Source organism: Halichoeres trimaculatus, unplaced genomic scaffold (assembly GCF_033239565.1).
Source record: "Halichoeres trimaculatus isolate MK-OKI-2021-1 unplaced genomic scaffold, fHalTri1.1 fHalTri1_scaffold_1, whole genome shotgun sequence".
Taxonomy (NCBI): domain Eukaryota; kingdom Metazoa; phylum Chordata; class Actinopteri; order Labriformes; family Labridae; genus Halichoeres; species Halichoeres trimaculatus.
Genome location: NW_027437179.1, coordinates 30,157,523 through 30,175,365, shown reverse-complemented (window position 1 = coordinate 30,175,365; position 17,843 = coordinate 30,157,523). Strand labels below are relative to the sequence as shown.

General features: G+C 39.7%; 2 protein-coding genes across 5 annotated transcripts in view; both read right to left on the bottom strand.

Moving 5' to 3' along the window:
• Positions 1-335: 335 nt before the first annotated feature.
• Positions 336-3,963, bottom strand: npffl (neuropeptide FF-amide peptide precursor like). Its single transcript, XM_074667336.1, has 3 exons — positions 3,811-3,963; positions 2,574-2,689; positions 336-850 (listed from the first exon to the last, which is right to left on the bottom strand). Exons 1-3 carry the CDS (start codon positions 3,961-3,963, stop codon positions 730-732), a joined length of 390 nt encoding a protein of 129 aa, XP_074523437.1. The 3' UTR covers positions 336-729.
• A 4,498-nt stretch (positions 3,964-8,461) lies between these two features.
• The window catches only part of itga7 (integrin, alpha 7), a 42,522-nt gene continuing 33,140 nt past the window's right edge, over positions 8,462-17,843 (bottom strand). For 3 of the 4 annotated variants that reach the window (XM_074670327.1, XM_074670305.1, XM_074670313.1), the window contains exons 15-25: positions 17,100-17,283; positions 16,935-17,009; positions 16,769-16,848; positions 16,561-16,638; positions 15,965-16,067; positions 15,647-15,862; positions 15,134-15,250; positions 14,898-15,011; positions 12,783-12,881; positions 12,543-12,668; positions 8,462-10,197 (exon numbers count right to left, since the gene is read on the bottom strand). In XM_074670327.1, coding sequence (XP_074526428.1) covers positions 10,042-10,197; positions 12,543-12,668; positions 12,783-12,881; positions 14,898-15,011; positions 15,134-15,250; positions 15,647-15,862; positions 15,965-16,067; positions 16,561-16,638; positions 16,769-16,848; positions 16,935-17,009; positions 17,100-17,283 — 1,348 coding nt within the window. In that variant the 3' untranslated portion in view covers positions 8,462-10,041. Of the gene's footprint in view, positions 10,198-11,958; positions 12,124-12,542; positions 12,669-12,782; positions 12,882-14,897; positions 15,012-15,133; positions 15,251-15,646; positions 15,863-15,964; positions 16,068-16,560; positions 16,639-16,768; positions 16,849-16,934; positions 17,010-17,099; positions 17,284-17,843 lie in introns of all 4 variants that reach the window. The other variant, XR_012598271.1, reaches the window with a different exon arrangement.

Sequence of the window (17,843 nt, the reverse complement as noted above, 5' to 3'; positions counted from 1 at the left end):
TATAGTTTCATGTTTTATTCATACAACATAAATTAAGCTAATCAGTCTGGATGAGTAGCTCATACATACAAACGCATGTACTGATGTTGAAATGTAAAAATTTTGATTACCATTTTGGGGGGGAAAAAAACCCCAGATTATTTAATAATGGCATCTAACAATAATTACAGCTCCAATCTGTATATCAAAATGAGTACTCATTGATGTTATGAGGTTTTTTTTTTTTTCGTCAAATGGAGATCTCAATCTTTGAGTGATTTCTGATGATTTCTGTTTCTGTTTGAATGATGGATACTAAAATACCACCTCAATCCCTCTGATTAGGACACTGTTAATACCGATGTTTGTTCACTGTTGGAGAAAGACATTTACATTTCTTTTACAGCTTCAAAGCTCATTTATTCAACCAGAGAACAGAAGTAAACAGAAAACGTAGCAATCACTGAACAGCAAACACTCTTGGTTCTAAATAACATCGCAGACCAGGCTCAGAAAACCTTAATAGGCACTCGTTGGCATGCTTTCAGTGTCGGGTATCAGAAGAAAAAGAACACAGAAAATTTCAACTCCTGTCATCTTTAGTCAACTCCAGGGTGTCAAGTAAGGCTTGATGGGCTTAAACATGCTTCTAAAATTCAAATTTATTCATACAAATTATTTTCCTGCCTCAGTTGCTCGCTGCTCGACCCTCATGCCCTCACGTCGATGTGCGGGTGTCATCCTGCCACATTACTTCTTGCCAAATCTCTGGGGCACAGCCATACTCCAGATCTGACCAGGGGCTCCCTCCCAGTCACGGGACTGAATCTGATCCTCTGACGTTACCTGCCCTCTGGAGCTGCGACCAAATCTGTGAGAGAGGAGATGAATACAGGAAACCAATGTAACACAGAGTAACGAATCTGTTCAGTCAAAAGCTTTTTTACACTTTAATGAATTACCAAAAGATACAAACCATTATAACTCCAAGTTATAATCTGCACAAGTTTTTAATCATGACTTTATGTTCTTGTGTTTTATGCGGATCAGAGAAGAAAGGACTGTAACAGAGGAGGTAGGTTAAAGGTGACAGAGGCTACAGTTTTAGACTAAAGCTGCCTTATGCAAAACATGATCTTATCTTAGCTATAATAGAGATAGCTTCAAAATGTCATTTAATTACAGCCTCAAGAACATAATTTTTTGCAACTGGAGATTTAGTTCATTTAAAGCCAGAATGTTAGTTGCAAAAAGGGTTAAAGGGCTACAATTGCTTGTTGTTAAGTTGTTAAAGACAATCATTCCTGCTTTTGAGGAGTAAAAAATCAGAAAAATTTTTAGTTCTTAAAACGTATCGATACCAACTGTGAATATCTTTGTGGTTTTAATCGTTGAGATACAAAAAGAATAAATTCAATAAAATTACTTGTAGCTCTTGGAACATTGGAGGCACTGTTTTGATGGTTTTGATATTTCACATCCAAAAATGTTAACTAATTATTAAAAAAACAGGCAACAACCCACTCCAAATGACTAAAAATTATTAAAATCAAGGCTAATTTGTATGATTTTATCTGAGTTGTTAGTATCAAAGCAGTGTGTATTTCATACACTGATCTGAACTTCCTGTGCTCCTTTAAGGAGCGTTTTGCGGCGTTGCAACTGACTTATCCCGTGACAGATCTCTAAAAACCGAGACGAGCTGGCCTACTTTTTTGGGACCCTTCCGTGCCCATGGGTGCTAGACTGAATCAATCCGCTCTGTAGGGTTAGAAGGTGGAGCAACACACTGCAGACTGTTGATTGGTCAAAAGAATCGTCACTTACCCTGACGGCGGCTGCTTTTCTCCTGGCGGCACACAGACTTCTCTGAAACAAAGCTTGATTGCCCTTTGTAACAGAGAGCTACATGCCAATCACAGAGAGGACGAATTGCTGCATGTCTTCCATTCATGCTCTTTGTTTACTGTGTCGCGTTTTTCTTCTTTGTTGGATTTAGTAGCGAGGTAAGCTGCTACGGTGTCACGCTATTGTTTAACAGCTGTGGCTTTCGGCATCCGGCTTACTCGCCGCCTACCACGAGAGGGCACAGTTTGCTGTGGAAACGCAAACAGGATCAGGCTTAAATGTACCAAACCGACCCGGACTTCTTGGTGGAAACACGGCTTTTGTGTCACTTTTGACGCCCCCTTGTGAGCAAAGTTACACATCCTGTCTCTTCGATGTTGTCCTGCAGGTATTTGTCTGATGCAGAATCTCATCCTGTTTTCTCTTTACAGCCATTTTTGTCACTCATTGGGGTTTTTTTCAGTAAAAATGTAAATATATGCTGAGTCTGTTTTTATATGATGAATAATCACATTAAAATAACTACTTTTAAATAATCAGTCTTAGTCCCGATAGTCTCGGTTGCCAAAGTAGGTTTTGAAGAGTCACAAGTATTGATTTCAGTTTGTTTTTTAACCAGCAAAAAGTTCCTCACAGGAGCTTTAAAGTCTGTTTTTCTGGCACAACAGTGACTTCTATGTCCTGTTTTACTCTGTTTTTTTTTTTTACTGTTGTGTGATAAAAACAGTGTCTGTGGCAGCACTGACCTTTGAGGCTGATGGAGGACAGAGTTCCTGGTTTCCCTCTGAGATCCGAGCAGCAGAGCTTTCAGCACAGCGGTCAGCAGGCGATCATCAATGCTGTTATCTGTGTTTTCACCTTCCTGGAGCAAAACACCACACACAAGCAAATGCAAAGCCTGCTATCACAAAGCTTGTTTTCTGGTGTTTGCTATGAAAGATGGGACATCAAGGGCTCTGACTGCATCCAATTTTGGATTGCAACACAAACCCTGGAGGTTGCAGCTACAGACAGTCAGTCCTGCTGTGGAAAGAGACCTTGGTGTGGTAGATATCAGTGTACAGAGGCAGAAAAATGTGCCTTAGCCCCACCCAAATATCCATCCACCCTAATCTTCATGCCAGATAATCCCAGATCTGACAGTCGACACGCCCTAATGAGGAAACTTCATATTTGATCTAAATCCTTTTTTTGTATCCTCCTCTGACTGGCTGTTGACCCCTGAATATATTACAGTGTTTCATACTGTTGCATGAAGAGAAACTCTTTCTGGAATCTCAATCGGTTGTTTGATTTAGCTTGTCTCTCTTGATTAAAGGGCTTGAATATCATTTACATATCTCCTAACAGGGAGCGCCAGACTTTTCTGGTAGCGCTGGCAAGACTGGTGGTAGTGTGCAGAGTGATTCATACAGCCTAACGTGATGGCTTACAGTGAATTGAGATCCTGCCTGGATACAGGCAGTTTATTTTAACACAGAACCACATGCACCTGAGAGTTTGGTTTTTATTGAAAGATGCCAAATTTGGTTTGGCAAACTGCATGTTACAGGAATTTTGAGGTGAGATTTTAAGAGTTGTATGATTTCTTGAAACAGCTCTTTATAAATATAGGAGCAAAGGTATGATAAAGCTCTCTTGCTATTTTTGATTAATGTTTTCATTTCTCATCAGTTTATTTAATGATTGCCCAGCTTTGAAAAAAAAACTGCTTGCTTCAGAAATTGAGTCTTATTAGCCTTGAAGTATTGTTTGATACTCAACAAATGTATTTTTGATGTGACAGCTCTGACCTACAATTTAATATCTTTTTGTTTCACAAAGATGTCACAGATTTCATCATAAATTGTATCATTCAGTACTTTGCTTAAAGGATTTTTTCTTGCCACAGCATCAGGAGTATAAAAGAGTAAAGATACATGTTGATGAAATACTTGTAAATGAAAGTTTTTAGTTAAAGTTAGTGATTGTTTTTTGTCTCACCAGCCCCAGCAAGTGGTCGACCAAGCTCTCCTCTGAACCTGGCACAATATCGCTTTTGTCCAGGCTGCCCTGGATGTGAAGAGCCCGACTGACTCCAGCCAGCGCCAGAATCAGAGCCAGAAGAGTTGCCACCGCAGCTGTGTCCATGGTCATGAACTGGAGAAGAGGTCAGATGAATGCTGATGATGCCAAAAGCAGAAGAAGATTTCAGATGTCAGTTCACGCCTGTTTCCTTCAAAGACTACTGGAGAGCAGTGGTAAGACTGGTCCAGCTCAAGGATTGTTGTCCTCTTTGTGTGTTTGTCCTGGATAAGTGACAAGATTCTCCTCATAGCGTCTTATATACTCCTCATGGTTACTGTCCTTGGGGAGTGCTGGAGAAGATGCGACTGTGCAAAGAGAAACAAGGGACTGAGTGGAGGAAGTATGAACAACTAATATGCGACTTAACCAGGGCCATTTAGCAGGATCAGGGCATTAGCGATGACTGAGCGCCAGAGTGCGTTATAATGTGGCCCTTAGGGTAGTGCAACACAGCTCTCCCAGTTATTAAACAGATAAATCCCAACAAATGGACTCGGATCCACCATTCCCTGTTGTCCGGTAGCTCGCGCTGTATGAACAGAGACAATATGAGAAAACACTCAATACCCACTTAATCATGTGCCCATTAGTGTGGACAGCTTAAGTTATCTACAGTGTGATGAATGAAAGAGGCAGAGGAAGGGAAGAATGACTAAGTGACACATCTTCACCTTTAGCTTTAGCATAATGAAGCAAACATTCTTACATCCTAGCAAAGTTAAAAATCTATAATAGTGTGAATGAAAAAAAATATATACTAACCATTAGAAAATCTTGTATGACTATAGAAGCCATTTCTAAAGGCTGCAGGGACGCCAGCTTTTACTGTTTAATGGCCTGGCTTTGCACCAAATGATGCAGCGTATAGCATCTGGTGTAGAGCTGCCCTTAACAGAATGTTAGAGTCCACTGAATCATAATTAGTGGAGGGAGCAGAAATTAAGCAGTCAAAGTGTATTAACTATCCAAAGTGTAACTCGTTGCATAATGCTTTGAATAGAATAGAACTTTATTGTCATTGTAACAAGTACAATTAAACTGAAGTCACAGCAGCAACCAAGAAAAAAAGTAAGAAAGTGCATAGAAAGTGCAAAAAGGTCCATAAGAAAATAGATGATGACAGCTTGTCCATCATTCTCCAGTTCAGCCAGCCTCCACCTCCACAGGGTCCAGGACTGAGCTTCTTCAGTCATGCTCCATCTCTGTCTCCTAGATTCTGTCTGCTCACAGCAGGTGAAGCTCTTCCAACTTGGCGTTGGTGTCTGACGTTAGCTCCGTTGGCCATGTCTGTGAATAATATGAAGCTACTCTGCCCTCATGTATTCCCTCTGTTGCTGGGTTTGCATGGCTAGCTCGTCCATCTTATTGGAGATAGATCTTACGTTCCCAATAACGATGGATGGAAGGACAGGTCCATGTCGTCACGTCTTAGCTCACACCTGAGAATCAGCACGTTGTCCTCACCTCCTTCTTCTCACCTTGTGGGGAGACATCAGGCCTTTCACCAGTTAGCATTGACATGCTACAGGCTGCCAACAGCTGATTTCACATGTAAACAATGCAACCATGGTTACATGTAGGATCTCTTGACAAACACAGGAGCAAAAAGTAGTAAAAATATCACTGAAGCCACAAAAAATTTGGTGCCCATGACCAACAAATGAGCCATTCAAAGTAATGATCCACTCCAAATACAAAGATTATGAAAAAGAGACGAAAAAATTACAAGAAACGGACAAAGAAGAGAGAGCTGCTGCAAAAGGCAGCCATAGCCAACAGGGCCTTGCTTTCCATTTATGATTATATGTGTCAGTGTTATGAGCTGTCACAGCCATAGGTTGTGCTGATGAAACACTGAAATGTGTTTACATAAGCAGTGCTGTAGAAGGTTAATAATTTGGGGTGGATTGTACTTTGTATGTGGGGGTAAATACTGCCTTTTCCCACTCGTTGATGATATGAGTGACACTTAATTTGTATGTGTTACTTTTTTGTGCTGAAACTGTAGACAAAAGAGAGGAATTCAATTTTGTGATGCCATAGCTCCAAATTTATACTAATCTTGAGATCTGATGTGTAACTTTCATCACTGTACAACCTCATTAAATTCTAACGTCATTCAACAAAAAGTCACAGAAGCTGAAATAAAACAATATTTTTTAAATGCTATCATTTTTCTTCTGAATTTACGTAGGGGACATATTTGTATTTTGGTCGTTGGTATTTAAAGTTTTTCTAGTGAGATAACCAGAGCATCAATGAATCCACAACATCACCTCTGATGTGACATGCTGATGAAGGGGTTTAATGAAGAAGCCTCTCCCACAGCAAAGAGCGTCAAAGAACACAAACCCATCATTTGTTAAATGTCCGGGTCCTTTAAATTGCTTGTTTCAAACAAAAGCCATGTTAAAGCTTGATTTGTGTGAGTGACTGGCTTTATTAGTGCTGTTTGTGTTCAATTTGTCTGTCTTTGACATGTGTGTATGTGTGTTTCTGCGTGTGTAATGATTAGTCATTTCCCCAATACTGGATGAGACATCAGCAGATTTGTCTCGTCAGAGTGCCTAATGGGTGACAATCGGCTTAACCACGCACACACACATTTAAACTGGCTCTATTTAACAGCCGTATCAACCAGGATGACATATGAAAGACTCAGGGGGAAATTAGTGTCTAACCAATAAGATCATGGGCTAAAGAGCCTAATCCACTATATTTTAAAACAGGAATATGAAGTGGTATTCATTTTGTGCTGTTTCACCACCATCTTTATTAATTCTTATTTTTGACACTTTTTGAGTACGAGTATCAGTTTATAGGCATCTAACCGAGGTTTGTACTACTTCCCATTCCTGTGATAAACCAAGAGCCTGACTCTATCACAAAGAAACACAACATGTCCATCAGCACATCTAATGCTTATCAATGAGTATGAGGTAAACCATGATCAGGTAGAAAAAATAACCCAAATGAGAGTCTGTTTTAAGCTTTGAATAAACATTTAAATTACCAACCGGTTGAAAGCGAGAGAACATAACAGCTTTGAAGGTGAGTCCACAAGATGTGGGGCTCCCTCTACTGACCATTTGTAGAATAGATTATTAATCCACCCCCTGTATATAAACATTGCAGTGAAAGAAAAATAATATGCATGAAATAAGTGAGTCTGAAAGTTTATTTGGACTATAGTTACTGTGTCTAATGCTCTAAAAAAAGAAGTAAATTATTTTCAGCTCTGGTGATAAATCAAGCTCCTGAGACTCTGTGTTTCTTTGGGAAGTTACTCACAGCTTGTCTCTCAGTTAAAGGGTTAGCACATCAGTGATTCTATAGCTGGGGTTAGATGGTTGAAGTACCTGTTTTCATCCTTATTGTCCTCGGCTCTAGAGGTCATCTTTGATTAAACCCCATCTTTTTTTATTCTTGTGTGGAACACTCATTTCTGTTCTCACTCACACACCTCCTGCTGGTTTAAGTGTGTGGAGCTGCTGTAGTGTAATTAAGGGAAATTGTGTTCTGAGCTGAGTTCTCAAAGCAGGAAATGAACAGCGTATTGAAAGCTCAGATCTGAATGAGTTTTATGAACCTGGCTGAGGGCTGTCGGCCTGAGGGCCTGGACAGGTATACCGTCTGCTGAAGATATTACTACTGAAAGCCACCAATATTGTAGACCTATTCAATTGATTTTGTCTTATTCTTTCAGACACACAGTGGCTTTTTCAAGTTGCCTCTTCTCTTTGTTTTTCTGGGTATTGATTATATTTGTTAAATCAACCAATAAAAATCATGGTGTCATCATAATTGCTGACACCATGTACGTATGATGGAGGTCATATCAAGATCAAGGATGGATTGTTTGGACATCCTACATGTAACCATGGCTGCAATGTTTACATGTGAAATCAGCTGTTAGCAGCCTTTAGCATGTCAATGCTAACTGGTGCAAGGCCTAATGATTTTCCACAAGGTGAGGAGAAAGAGGTGAGGACGATATGCTGATACTCAGGTGTGAGTTAAGAAGTGATAACATAGACCTTTCCTTCCATCCATCGTTATTTGGAATGTAAGATCTATCTCCAGTAAGATAACCAAGCAACAGAGGGAATACCAGAGGGCAGAGTAGCATCATGGTATTCACAGACATGGCTAACAGAGCTAACTCTGGACACCAACGCCACACTGGAAGAACTTCACCTGGTGTGAGCAGACAGGATATTCTATTCTATTCTATTCTATTCTATTCTATTCTATTCTATATAACCACTAAATACAGCAAATAAATACAGTATACAGCTTCCATACACACTTTGTCATTATCTTGTAATTATTGCTGATCCGGACTTAAAATGCCAACCTTCACATGAATACTGACTTATTTTAATATATCCATTATTTCTGTAGACAAGATAGTTAAGTATAAGCAGCCTGAGATTTGGCGCCATCTAGTGGTTTCCATGTGAACTGCAGCAAACACTTGAACACCAAAATCCTGCAGAATGTGACACATCTTGCTGGAGTTATTCAGTTTCATCATATTTTTATTTACAATGTTAATACAGTGCTGCCAAACAGAAAATAAATTAAAACATTGAGTCATGAAAACAAAAACAAAAAAGAAAACAGGGCGAGGGGGTGGCGTCAGAACAGTAACAGGAGCTTCATGCAGCTAATACAAGATTGTCCAGCAATACCTTTAAAAAACAAGCTGACTCTCGATGCTTAACAGCCACTTCATCCTCCAAAAAATACATCTAAAGAAAGTCTGTGTGGGTCCTCAATGATAGATTCTGGGCTTTCAGTAATCCCTTCTCTCCTGAAGTGTGAAATGATGTTTATTTGTCCACAGGTGTCCAACAGATGCTTTCAGAGCAGCCTGGTGTGGTGTGTAAATTGCCTTCTGTTCTTTTAAAGCAGCAAACAATCTGCTTTTTTTACCGTAAGGCACTTGTACGCAGTTTGAAACATCAGTGCTGGAAAAGTGTATGGTCACCAGAGTACATCACCCACATCATGTGACAAGAAAGTAAACGTACTGCAACTGGATACAGAAAAACTCAAATTGTTATTGCTTGAAAAGTTCATTTACATTTCTCTGATACATCCTCACATATTTTCATTTGTTTTATGAAAAGATCAAATCTTTAAACATTACACATTTATACACAGAGAAAACTAAACTCCTGTGAGTGTGGATTTTGATGCGAAGACCCTAGGTTTGCGTCACAAATGTACATCCTTTCACTGTAAATGGGCAGATAATTTCTAAACATTGCTTTGCTTTCATGACATGTTCTGGTTTCCATGCAACAACAGTGCTATAGCCATGGCTAAAATAGGCTGCAACATGGTTTTCTTATTATTATTCAAGTTCACTCAGGGTGATTAACTGTGTACATGTTGACAAACCTTCAAAGAAACAAAGACACAACTAAAGTTTCTCCTCCAGAAGACATTCTTTTCCTAAAAAAAGCCATCAGGTGAACCTAACCTTTTTCCAGAGCAACCAGTGCACCCACAGAAAACACATTCAGTTTTTTGCAACTTTTTCTCTACTGATATCTTACAAACAGAAAATCTCGCCATGTGTCTCAGTTCTAACTAAAAAGAAAATGTCAGTTTATAAAAAATGCATTTTTTTGCCCTTAGAAGCTGTCAGTTCTACAGTAGTTAAGGCAGAAAGTAGTCTCTGTAAAGGGCAGTGGCTTCTCCATCAACAAAGTCCAGTGTGTCTGTCTTTCATTTAACTCTACATTGGAGCGTTCATGCATGTCTTTGAGTTGTGATTTCCTTTTTTCTATAATAGAGTCCCAGTGCTCCCTCTACTGGCTGTAAAACATTACAAGCAGCTGATCTGGTTCTAATATTGTTGCTGGCCTTCTGTATTTACCATAAAACACACTGTTATTGATGCAAAGTATAAACAGACAACCTTAGGCCAGCCATAAGCAGGCGACAGTATGGAGGATTATAGATCCAATCTCGGAGAAACTGGCTTCCGGTGACAGTACCAGCTCAGTACAATGTGCACAGGATGTCGTGATCTCAGTCTGTGTGCACTTTTTTAGTCTGTTAGTCCCAATGCAAAGACAGAATGAGTGCCACACATGGTGGTTCGAACGAAGCCGGTCACTGCTTCAAAGGGAGTTACGAAGTCCCGTCGCTCCAGTGTGTGGCCCATTTCTTTTTGTGGATGACTCCTGACTTTTCAGTCTGGAACTGTGGCCGGTCCTCACGAGGAATCTTCACTGCGTGGTGCTGAGGCAATTTGTCTTTGTAGTGGGCCCGCTGGAAGAAGCCACACTGCCGAAGGAGAGAGACGTGGAAGAAAGGAGGAAGGAAACAGAGTTAGTTAATGAAATGTATGAGACTGTGATTGTAAGTAACCACACTTCTTTATGTAGATAAGATTTCCAAAATCATGCCTAGAAAAAGATACCCAAATCTCATTCATTCCTTCAAAACTATGTCTGTAATAAAAAAAAGAATAAAATGACTTCTCAGGCTGAGTTGGCACCAACACACTGCCAGAGTTAAGAAAATCACACACATTACATTACAACAGCCAAAAACATTCACTGACATTAATGACGAGTTTATTCTGGCAACCAGCAAAGTCATTTGGTCGCAGGATGCAGAGGAAATCAGAGTTAATGGATTGAGGAGTGCATGACAGGCAAGTAAGAGTGGTGCCAGAATGAACAAGTGTTGAAAATCAAACAGTTGTACAGCAAACAGCACAGCAGGCAGCTAAAAGCCCCAAAGGAGAGATGGCTGGATGGTGTTCAATCGGCATGTATAACAAGGAGAGAGAATGAATGAAAGGATCCATTTGTAAAGTATTAATAAATCAGCATCCTCCTTTGGCGAACAATGATACAGATACTGCAGAGCGGGCTGGGGTACACGGTTAAAGGTTGTTTAGGGAGAAATGTTTTACATGTTGACAGTTTATCAGTTTCTCCTATCAGAGATATTTTCATCAAGGGACTTAAAAAAAAAAAAACTTGGCGTGTTTTTCTGCTCTATTTTAGGGCATAATAGTTAGCATGCCTACCTAGCTAGCTCACTTCCTTCATTTGTAACCTAGCTTAACAATTCCATAAACAAAAACAAAATCTCTTACTCAACAAAATTTAGTGTGGGTGTTGAGAGTTTTATTTTTTTTGGACTGGGATATTGTTGAAATGTTGTTTCCCTTTTCAAAGTGGTCGTGGATGTGAAAAATGTTTATGCCAACGTTAGCAGCTCTATTTTGCATTGCATCAGATTTGTGAATGTTAAAGCCCAACAAAACTTTGCAGAAAGAAGTCATGTCTATCTTACTTTAAATGTACAGGTTTTTTTTTTTTTTTTTAATCATTGAAGCCTTCTCTTTTTATTCTGACTTATTTATTTATTTGGTAACTTAACACAACAAGCTGTTTAGCTTGCACAATTCTGCTAAATCCTGATAAATCTCTTATGGTCAAGCTTAAGACACCACAGACACCAATCATCTCTATAAGGTTTTAGCTGTGCATTAAGGAATTAAAATCACAGTTTTAGAGCATAAAATGGGAAATGCATAAATAAGCACTAAAACGCTTTGACAATGGCGTCTTCTTCATGTTAGCTTGACATTAGCTAGCTACCTGATATGGTTGAAAATATCTGAAAGAGACAGTTGAATATGTACAGCTGCTTGCTTGGTGTTGAAATTCTATTTGGTCTATTTCTGTCTAAGAACAAGTAAGAAATTTACTATTGGGTTTCAAACTTTAAATCTCTGGGAAACTGCACCATTTATTTTTTCTTAAATAGAGACCAAAACATAAGAAGTCCAGGTTTGCAATGAATATGCAAATCTGCAGCCACCATGACTGCTGTACCAAAATGAAATTTTGTAAGGCACAGAACAGAACCAAGGGATTTATCACCCATCACTTCACAGCTAAACTTCAATATCTCCTTGCTTTTGTTAGTATAGTGTCAGAATGTGCTAATATTTCACACTGCAATGAACACCACCAGCCACACCAGAGTGCGTCCAGGAACAAAGCAATTTTTGGTGAATATGTTTACCGCTTGGAGGAGGAAGAGGAGGGGAGAGCAGGCCAGGGTAAAATGTTCTTTATATTATAGCTCTGACGCCTGCTTCTCCACCTCCGAGGGTTGGACCCCCAAATGGGCGCGGTAGTACTCCGTCTCATAGTGTCGACGCCGCTCACTGCGTTTGAAGAACCCACACTGAGCCACACATCACCACAGGAAAGAGAATGGAGGAAGGAAATGGGAAAATGAAATAGAGAAGGGATTGAGGGACCCCAGATTGAGTCGAGAGGAGACAAAACAATAAAGATGCCACACAGAGGACAAACATAACAAAAAGGGAAGGAAGAGATGCGAGTGAGCCGGTAAGAATAGGATGATAACAGGACAGAGCAGAACAGAGCAGATGGAAATAATCTAACTTCCATGGAAAGTTGAGAGACCATGTTAAAGGCTGATGGTGTGGAAGAGACAGTCAATAAAACTATGAGGCCTTTAACCTGGTCTTAATGTGGCTCAGGATGTTTATAGTTTTTGGACTTCAACAGAACATGAGAGTCTTGCAACACATAGTAAATTACCATGAGTGTGTTTGTGTCTGTAAGTGTGTTTGTTACCTTCCACAGTATGCAGACTAGTAGAGTCAGCAGCAGGATGCCTGCAAGAACAGCTATGAGGATGATCCACCAGGGGATCCAGTACTGATCTGTGAGACCAGGCTCAGGATAAATCGTCACTGGAATCTAGAGAGGAGGGGAGGATATTATTTAAATGCAGTAGAGAAAAAAGTATCATAAAATCTGGAACAATAATCAGGTGGATACATTTTTTATGTGATCTGCAAGGTGTGTTCAAACCTGTGCAGAAGCATCCTTGAGGATCAGGTGTTTGATACTGGACTTGACAGTGATGTTGGCTCTGACCAGCAGCTCCAGAGCACTGACGGATGAATACTCCTGTGATAGAGACAGAAACAGGAATGAACACTTGATATCTGAGATCTGATCAGTTATTTAACAACTATTTGGAGAATAACTGAGTTTTTATCTAATAAGATAAAATCTTAAATAATTTTGCATATTAATCTTTCTCTTGAATTCATTCCTAACATGAACTAACACAGGCTGCCCTGCGTGACCTACTCTGTACAAAACTTAACCAATGAAATGTGACTTTGGATGAACCCCTCTGTAGTGGCAGATCCTTCCAGAGCATTTTAAAGATGCAAAGTTCACAATTCTTTGTCCTTTTAAAGCATCTCATGCGTCAAACGTAACAAAAAATATCCAAAAAACTTTTACCTTCCACACTTCTTCACACGGTCAAAAAACATTTGCGTAAGGCTCCACTCAACTTGAACGTAACAAAAAGGCTGACCCTCCACCTATATAAAAACTCCACCCATAACCAACTGTTTTTTTTAACAGATCTAGATAAACCTATAAAAAAACATAACTGCTTAATAATTTTAAACTTAATATATTTACATGAACTTAAGCTACAAAATAAATCATATTAACTGAAAATTTTAGTTAATTTACTTAAATGTAAAAATCTTCAAGTCAATTTGAAATGGCCTCAACACATCCAGTTAAACCTCTGAGCCATCTAATTCAAGCCATGACTGTGTAAAGAGCAGGTTTTGGAGAAATATACACTTTCATATAGATAATTCTTTTTTCAGTGCAGACCCTGCATATTTTAGCAAGATAATCCTAAACTGTATTCTGCATGTTACAACAGTGTAGTTCTGGAGTAAAACTAGGATGCTAGCCTGGTTTGCCCTTCACTGAAAACACTGAGTCCATCACCAAATGAAATTTGAGCTCGAATCAAATTCAAAGCTCTTCTTCTGGCTTACTAAACATGGACAAGATCAGCTCCTGCCTGCCTGGGGCCCCTCTTCCAGGTCTACACTCCTTCTTGCCCACTACGCTCTGCTTGTGAAAGACGCCTGGTGCTCCCAGCCTAACATGGCTCTAAATCTCTAGCCAGACTCTTCTCCTATGTTGTGCTCAAATGGTGGAATTAATTACCTAACTCCATACCATCCACAGAATCCTTTTCTACTTTTAAGAGATGTCTGAAAACTCATCTGTTCAGGGAACACTTGAGCACTTATGCTGACCCTTCTCCTCTTTGTCTTCAGGGGTAGAATGAGCCAGAAGGTCTAAGACTCAGCTCTTATTGATTTTTCAGCACTAGTTACTGAATATTGTTGAACGTTGAAGTATATTGTTGCCGGAATTAATTGTGGTTATTTGGCTAGATTATTCTACATTATTAAGAAAAAGAAAAATCCTGCACTGAACTGCAGCACCTGCAGCCAAATAACTTGTAACACTTTGTCTAACACTAGGATTTCCTTCTGTCTAAATTCTTGCTTGTGTTGTACATTGCTCTGGACAAAAGCATCTGCTATATGAAACTGTACAACTGTAGATAAACAACAGAGACACTGAACTATTGAGCACACATCATCAAATGCTGTTTCACTAACATTTAACACAGCCTCCTGTGAACTGTAGCGGTGAATATAAAGCAGTAGTTGCTCTGCACTGAAAATGTGATTATTTCACATGTTAATCAGTCAAAGCGAAAAAGACAAATCTTAAAATCCTCTAATTGGTCGTTCATGAGGGGAAATAAACACCATGTTGGCTGTAATAATACTTGTTCCTCTTGGACCTCCAGCTGAATGATAAACCTTTTGCTGCAGGCGATTCAGTGGTCAAAGCTGACAGCTGTATTCACAGTTTGCCTGAACATCAAAGTCTTAAGACATCCCTCATGAATCATTCTGCTGCTCATCTTACTGTTGTTAGTATTCATTGACTTTCATTGGATCAGTGTGAGTTTCAGCAGCAGCAGCTGTAACATCTGGACTCAGGCTGAGATGATCTGAGTAATGATCAGATCACTGCTGATGTAATGATTGCAGAGTGTTTAGGGGTTTGTTTTTTTTTCTGTACCTCTATGAAGCTGCTGTTCCACAGGCGGGCGTGAATTTTGAGGACAGCCTGACCAGAAAAGCTGTGGAGTGGGCACTGAAACACGACACAGCGGGCTGATCCCAAAAGACAATCCTACAGAGAGAAAAGGGAAACTGAGCACTCCCTCAAGCAGTGACTTGCAAAAAACCTTTGCAGCATAAATTTGCTTTGCTGTCCTCGCTCTTTTCCTAATACGTTAATCTTCCTCTTCTTACCAATTTAAGCGACTTGCGTCTCTCTGAAGCTGCCACAGCTGGGGTGGTTCGCCCTGCGTTGCCTTTGGTCATCACTTGACCTTCCTCCTCTGGGTGGGAGCGCCGCCTTCGCCCTCCCTGGTGAGAGGGACACATTTATTCATGCAGGGTTAGACCACCCCAGCTCTGAAAATAGCTGAAATATGCTTGATTTAACTGTTGTGTGGACAGAATATTGTATTACAAAAACAAAGGAGAAGACAATGTCACAGTCAAAGTCGGGATGTTCGGACTTAGTCCTTAAAAAATGCTGTATCTTCTCTTTTTAATCAATTTTAAAACAATTTAAAAACAGAAGTTAGCTTGATAAAGACATTTATAATGGGCTGAGGGATCTCTTCACCAATAACCTCGACAATGAGGTTTCTTTTTGTCTTAAAAGATATGTCAGAGTCATATCATGGCTGCCAAGTTCAAAAACTGTCCTGAGGTAAAAAAAAAAAAAAAAAAGACCCTCAGCTTCTCTCTTCTTACCACATTCACAGGCTGTGGGAGATCAGCAACTGGGGAGCTCCACTCTAACTGTAAAGGATTCAGTGCTTCTGTTGGGGTGCAGCGTGTGTCCGGATGACCATCAAACGTCAAACGAGCAGGATACAGGAGCCACTTCTGATTGGCCAGCTCGTAAGGCCACATGATGTTGAGAAAGGCTGAGCCAAGCGTCTGCAGAGCTTGTCCTGGATTGGCAACCTGATGGAGGAGATACACATGAGGAAAAACTAAGTGGCTGACTTGGAATCAGGTCAAAGAAAAAAATATGGTTGAAATATTTCAGGCACACGGTTTCCTTACCACAAACTCAAAGTCCACAGGGCTGCCGACATCATCCAGACTCTTCATAGCACTCTCCCCCCTCACTGTCCCACTGAAGAACAGCTGATGAGGACGAGCCAGCCTGCAGGAAAAAGCAGGAACATTAGTGGGTCACACAGCTGCATACACAATGACACTTTCATTTATAGCTTTTTACTAGAGCCAGTAGCAACCACAGCAAATCTGGGGTTAAACAGGTGCCTCATTTAAGTTCCATTATCTAAGTGTCTGATGACGCGCTTCTCCACACCCATTTTGTAGAAATGTCTGTTCCTATTACAAAATAATCCAAGTCTCAAAGATTACAATTTCTTTGCAAGAAAAATTAACACAGCTTGATGCTCAGCAGCAAATGAAATTACTTGTTTTTTTCTGACTTGAACTGATTTTAATTGTATTAATAATGTAAAAAAAAAACATAAAACATAAAACATGTTAGTACATCTCTGGCACTTCCAAAATAATAAAAAAAAGTTGATAAGTCTAATTTATACACAGGGATAAAGTTATTACAATCAATGAAAGGAAAAAGAAGTTTCAGCACCAAACAAGCGTAATAAGAAAGTGTAACTCACCCACTGACAGACAGAGGGAGCTCTATTACAACTTTAGCAAAAGCTGTGATTGGTTCCAGGTCAGGCTGCTCACTGATACTGAGGACAACATTACAAACAGTTACAGAGTCATTCTGCTCTGAATATGTAACCCTAGTGTATTGACATAATTATAAATTGATGTGTGTGAAGTATCATGAATTGGTTGTTTTTGGTGTGAAAAACTTACGTCGACAACAGAAGATCTGCTGTCAGCTCAGTCGTCTCAATGGTGATGTTTGATGTGCTCAAATTGATGGTAAACGTCAGCTAAAAAGCAAGAAATAAATGATAAATAAAAAAGAGGAAATATAAGAACAGATACACCTACTTTTACGAAAAGTGTGAGTTCTTACCTTAGTACCTTGTTTTACAGGGTTTCCCAGGTCACACTCAACTTGGGAGCCATTCTGGTTTGCTTGACACCTCATCTACAATCAGTCATGAAAACAACACTGTCTGGTAAATAAATCCACCTTGACATGAACTAATAAAGATATTTTTCTTGTCAGAGTTTGTACCTGTGGTGGGACCCTGTGGCCCGAGTATGACAAAGTGTCTGGAAGAGTGACGAGCAGCTGAGCAGCGTGGGCGTCGTCTCCGTCCTCAGGGTCCAAGGGGTTGGAGGGTATGTTGGTGACAGTGATTTCTAGCACAACTAGTCGCTGGTCTGACAGAGAGAACACCTGAACATCATCCTCGTCTCTGTATGAGGGGGAAGAATAAGACAGGGAAATGTCATTAAACAAGTTTTAATGCCAATATAATTTAGTTAACTCGCTAATTTGATACGCTATCGATAACACAGCAGGAACGTTAAAGATTTGTTAAAAGACACATGGACATATCCGAGTAATGGACCCAAAGATATGGATCTTTTTATTTTCATCTCAGTGAGACATTTTCTGCTTCCTAACACTTCTAGTCCTTTACAACTCTAAAAGTTGCACTTCCAACATTACACTGATATCAGTATAACTAGTAACATAAGTTAAACATTACATATGCTTAAATTACATGGTTAATTGTGAAGAATAGAATATTGAAGTGTATCAAAAACGTGAAGTTAAAGAGAGGGTATAGTGCCGTCCTGTGTTTTTAAACAGGGACACAAAGTAATAATGCTTGATGTCCATACAGAATATGTGCAGATTTTCTTGCAACAAATTAATACATTTATTGTTGTAGAAATCTCTGAATCTTCATGAGACTTTCTGAAATGATGATGTCATTGCATAAGGATCTCTTAACGTGTTTAGGAAGGC

Bases quoted from the DNA above. Each gene is read 5' to 3' on its own strand.
- npffl (XM_074667336.1), bottom strand. From the start codon at position 3,963: ATGACCATGGACACAGCTGCGGTGGCAACTCTTCTGGCTCTGATTCTG. The intron at 2,690-3,810 runs GTGAGACAAAAA...GTTTTGCTCCAG, and splicing joins TCGACCACTTGCTGGGGCTG to GAAGGTGAAAACACAGATAA. The intron at 851-2,573 runs GTCAGTGCTGCC...CCTCTCTCACAG, and splicing joins GTCCTCCATCAGCCTCAAAG to ATTTGGTCGCAGCTCCAGAG.